Consider the following 4,621-nt stretch of genomic DNA (forward strand, 5'->3'; position numbering starts at 1 on the left):
GTCCCACAAATCTTGGCCCCAGGCCCTTCATGACCCGGGCGTCCCGACTTGGGCTAGCTGGCTCATGGATCAGGAATGCAGTGATCTCACGGCCCCTCCCTGACCCGTTACTCTGCAGTTTCCCTCCAGGGCCCCTTCTCCCCTCCCAGTCTGTCTTCCGTTTGGCTGGGACAGCGGGAACCGGAAGCCTGGGTCCCTAAGCGGGCGGAGATTCCGGCTTCTAGCTGAGACTCTCGAGTACAGAGCTTGGCTAGGAACCCAGGATGGAGGTGGAGCTTCTCTTCGAGACCCGCTTCTTACTTTGAGCGCCCTATATACGGACGCGCGCGAGTCGGCAAGCCCCGCCTACCAGAATGAGACCCGGAGGATGGTTCTCAGAGAAGCTGTCACTAGATCCTTATTTGCATAGCCCCACCCCGAACGAGCTTCCCTCCAATCTACCAGAAAAACGAGCTCTTGTTAGCATAAACACGCCTACCGACGGCCCGCCAGCTGAGAGCGCGTGGCGCTACTGGGTGGGGTAAGCACAAAATTATATTAGCATAACCACGCCCCACTCGGAATTCCCCCTTGCAGCAAACTTCGTTCTCCTGCCCTTATTAACATAGCTCCTCCTTTTCACTGGTCTTGCCTCCTCCTTAAGTGTCCTGAGACCGGAGTCCTTGCTGCCAGAGCTCATGATTATGCAGTAGCCTCATTAGCGTAGCCCGACCCTGAGTCCCGCCCGGTTTCCCCCCTGGCTGTAGCAGAGGCGGCAGCAGCGGTGGCGACATGAGCAGCGGGGCGGCGTCCGGGACTGGGCGGGGGCGGCCCCGGGGCGGGGGGCCGGGACCCGGGGACCCCCCGCCCAGCGAGACACACAAGCTGGTGGTCGTGGGCGGCGGCGGCGTGGGCAAGAGCGCACTGACCATCCAGTTCATCCAGGTAGTGGGCCCTCACCCGGGAGGGGTCCCCGAGACCCAGACCTCAACCTTTGGGGGCTCCCTGAGATTTCTGTGTCCCCTTGACCCATCACTGAGACCTTCCTATAAGACCCTCTAATCTTAAAAGATCCCCTCAGGTTGCGACTCCAAGCTCCCCCAGGGCCTCCACCCCCTGCACGCGGGACTTCTCCTAATACATCCGGAGACCCACCATCCCTCCCGCTTCTCTGCTGACCTGGCTCTGAGTACCTCCTGAGAGCACCTTAAATAGAGAGCAGTAGCCTCATTCAGATCCTGTGCACTCCCAAGGGTTCTCCACACCCTCTGCCCTGTACCCTATTTCCCCTCAGAGGCTCACGGGGAGAACAGCTGTGTCCAGCACCTTTGAGATTCCCCCAGTGGGGATTCTTGCCCCCTTCTGGAATCTCCCCCAGCATCTAGAAATTTGCCCAGACCTTGGCCCTGAGGTTCTTCTGGAACCACCCAGTCTTGAGACTGGCACCCCCTAACCACTGCTCAGAGAGGATTTCCCCTCAGACCCAAGAGATCCTGTCCCTTAGCCATTCCTGAAAATTCCCAAGACCCCAAGATCTGGCAATCCCCCATTTGCCAGACCTCCACTCCTCCATGTCCAGTCCTCCTTCACTCCAACTCCTTAAGCCTGTCTTAGAAACTCCATGCAAGAGGCCCAAGATTCTTCACACTTCCAGAAAGACCTGCTCCTTAGGAGTTTGGCCCCATAAATGCATCACAAGGCCTGGAAGACTAGTCTATGACAAACCTTCCAAGTGCCAGCAAACCTCCTCCTCAGGGCTGGCCCTCAGTTCTCAAGCCTGAGCTTCTCTGGTGTGCTCTGAAGACACGCCCCTAATCCCCCTCAGAGCCACAACCCCACCCAGGACCTGGTCCCTACCCCAAGCACACCTCCAGCAGATAGGATGCAGCCTTTAGACTCCCAGCCTCCAAATCACACCTCTCCTGAAAACCATCTCCTGCCCAGGAAACCTCTACCACATTCCCATGGGAAACCCTTCCCACTTCAGCAAAACCCTTGAAAGGTGTATGTCCCTAGGTGCTACTGGAGAGGCCCCAGGGTTGCAGACCCCTCCAGAGACACCCCACCCACAGCAAGCGCTTTGGGTGAACCCCACCCATGCAGAGGAAGGCCCCAACCCTAAGCCTCTTGCACCCAGGGGCAGACCGGAGCTGGCCCAAGGCCTGGCTGGAGGCGGCAGGACCCAGGCAGGAAGGGCGGGGCTGGGGCTGAGGGTGGGGCAGCCTCTCCACAGCCGGATTGGAACCGGGACCTTCCCCTGGGAGGAGACGCTGGAGGCCGCTTGAGGAGGAGGGGAAGGGGAGGAGAAAGAGGAGGAGGAGAGAGGGAGGGGGAAGAAGAGGAGGGAGAGAGAGAAGACAGACAGCTTCTCTGAACAACAGCTCCTAGTAACTGCTTACTGTTTGCCTAAGGACATGTTAAGTATCTAATAGAGATTTCCCCTGAGTTTCTAATGCTGAATGAGTGTACTGCTATTCTTTATTCTTAAGCTCATTTTTCAAATTAGGAAACAGGCTCAGAGAGGGGAAGCAGTTTGTTCAATATCACACAGCCAAGATGTAATCATGATATGAAAGATGTACTTCATAGCACAGAGGACAAGAAGAGATGCAGAGAAAGAGACTGGAACAGGGAGTGGCTCAGATACCCAAAGAGAAGGCAACAGAGAAGTAGAGACCTAGAGTCAGAAAGGTTAGAGACCGAGAGAGAGAGAGAGGAGAGAGAGAGAGAGAGAGAGAGAGACAGACAGACAGACAGACACCAGAGAGGCAGGTAGAGTGAGGAGGGACCAGGGACAGGACATCCTGTAGGGACACAGAAGTAACAGTGGCCTTTCCCCGCCCCTCCAGTCCTACTTCGTGTCTGACTATGACCCCACCATCGAGGACTCCTACACGAAGATCTGCACCGTGGATGGCATCCCAGCCCGGCTGGACAGTGAGGGCGGCTGGGAATGGGTGGGAGGCATGTCACCAGGGGCTCATTGGGGTTGGTTGGGGGAGCCTCGTTCCCATGGTACTCCTCCATCTCTTCAGTCCTGGACACCGCGGGCCAGGAGGAATTTGGGGCCATGCGGGAGCAGTATATGCGAGCTGGCCATGGTTTCCTGCTGGTGTTTGCCATTAACGACCGGCAAAGGTGAGAGGTGGCCAGTGGCCGATTAGTATGGGAAGTCGGGGGAATGGGGGGCACCACCTGGGCTGGACTTCATTCTCCCACTTCTCTCCCAGTTTCAACGAAGTGGGCAAACTCTTCACTCAGATCCTCCGAGTCAAGGACCGTGATGACTTCCCCATTGTGCTGGTTGGGAATAAGGCAGATCTGGAGACACAGCGCCAGGTTTGGGATGCTGCCTTCCCTGGGGACCCCAAATGGGGTTGGGAGGCTCCGTCCAGTACAGCATCCTCCTCTCACTCCTGCATCTCTGCTCCCTCCAATGCCACGCTTCTCATTTGGATGTGTTATCCCCAAGTGGGACCATCTGGATCGCCAGCATCATTCACCAGAGGACTTAGCACAGACGTCCCCAGGACAGATGGAAGGATGGGGCAAAGGGCACCACCCCCATGCACACCTCTGAGACCTGAATCTCTGCCCCTTGCCTCCTCTTTTCCCACCTAGCCTCTCCCCACAGTCTCTCCTTCTCCCCTTACATAGACCTCCCACTGGCCTAAGCCCTCCCATAGCTCCCCAGTTCTTCCACCAAATTCTGTGGGATTTCCAGTTTTAGGGGGAGCTTGGCCTGTGGCCTCTGCTAAGAACACCTTACATGCCCCACCCCCGGGGCTGAGACTGGAACCCAGGGCTTCACACATGACAGGCAAGCACTCTACCACTGAGCAACACCCCCAACCCACACCCTTCCTGGCTGCTAGTTACCTAACTTGATCGCTAATTACCTAAAACGTCCATGAAACCTCCGGATTCCTCACTTGAATGGCACCAACTCCCTCAACATCCACCCAGGATCTTTCTGCAACTTTCCCCTTGAGCCACCAAAGGTTACCTCAATTATAGCCTTCCCAGCTGGGGTCACCCTGAGCATGAGAACCTGATTCATGTCCATAACCATCCCCACCAGGTCCCCCGATCTGAAGCATCTACTTTCAGCGCCTCCCACCATGTGGCCTACTTTGAGGCATCAGCCAAACTGCGTCTCAACGTGGATGAGGCCTTCGAGCAGCTGGTGCGGGCCGTCAGGTAAACTGAGTCCCCTTCCTGTCACCCTGGTCTCCATCCCCTCCAGCCCAGACTCAACAACTGCTTCCCACAGGAAATACCAGGAACAAGAGCTCCCACCCAGCCCTCCCAGCGCCCCCAGGAAGAAGGATGGAGGCTGCCCCTGTGTCCTGCTGTAGCCAGGGTAGGAGAAGTGACCAGCACAAGCTGTCGGGACCAGCTGCCTTGCACCTTGCTGTGTGGCCTGAGGCCCTGGCTGAGCCTCAGTTTCCTCCTCTGGGTCTCCCAGGACACACTACACCTTTTACCCTTATTTCCCAGCCTCCTCTGGGCCAACGCCACTGTGTGCCTTTTGCCAACACCTCTTTTCCCCACCCAAGCCCCTGGTGGGGTGAGGGGTTCCAGGGTCACTGCTGTATATAACTCCCCACCCCCAGAAAAATAAATGTCACTGCCAATGTCA

The 4,621-nt window shown here is 57.0% G+C and overlaps 1 protein-coding gene across 1 annotated transcript; it reads left to right on the forward strand.

Annotated features, from left to right (window-relative positions):
- The first annotated feature begins 739 nt into the window (after positions 1-739).
- Positions 740-4,621, forward strand: Rras (RAS related). Its single transcript, XM_027920315.2, has 6 exons — positions 740-924; positions 2,829-2,916; positions 3,015-3,117; positions 3,210-3,318; positions 4,061-4,179; positions 4,253-4,621. Exons 1-6 carry the CDS (start codon positions 772-774, stop codon positions 4,335-4,337), a joined length of 657 nt encoding a protein of 218 aa, XP_027776116.1. The 5' UTR covers positions 740-771; the 3' UTR covers positions 4,338-4,621.

The sequence above is a fragment of the Marmota flaviventris genome, chromosome 18, assembly GCF_047511675.1.
Source record: "Marmota flaviventris isolate mMarFla1 chromosome 18, mMarFla1.hap1, whole genome shotgun sequence".
NCBI classification, from domain to species: Eukaryota; Metazoa; Chordata; class Mammalia; order Rodentia; family Sciuridae; genus Marmota; species Marmota flaviventris.

Coding starts and splice junctions, on each gene's coding strand:
- Rras (XM_027920315.2), top strand. CDS start 772: ATGAGCAGCGGGGCGGCGTCCGGGACTGGGCGGGGGCGGCCCCGGGGC. Junction 925..2,828: donor TGACCATCCAGTTCATCCAG/GTAGTGGGCCCT, acceptor CCGCCCCTCCAG/TCCTACTTCGTGTCTGACTA. Junction 3,118..3,209: donor GCCATTAACGACCGGCAAAG/GTGAGAGGTGGC, acceptor CTTCTCTCCCAG/TTTCAACGAAGTGGGCAAAC.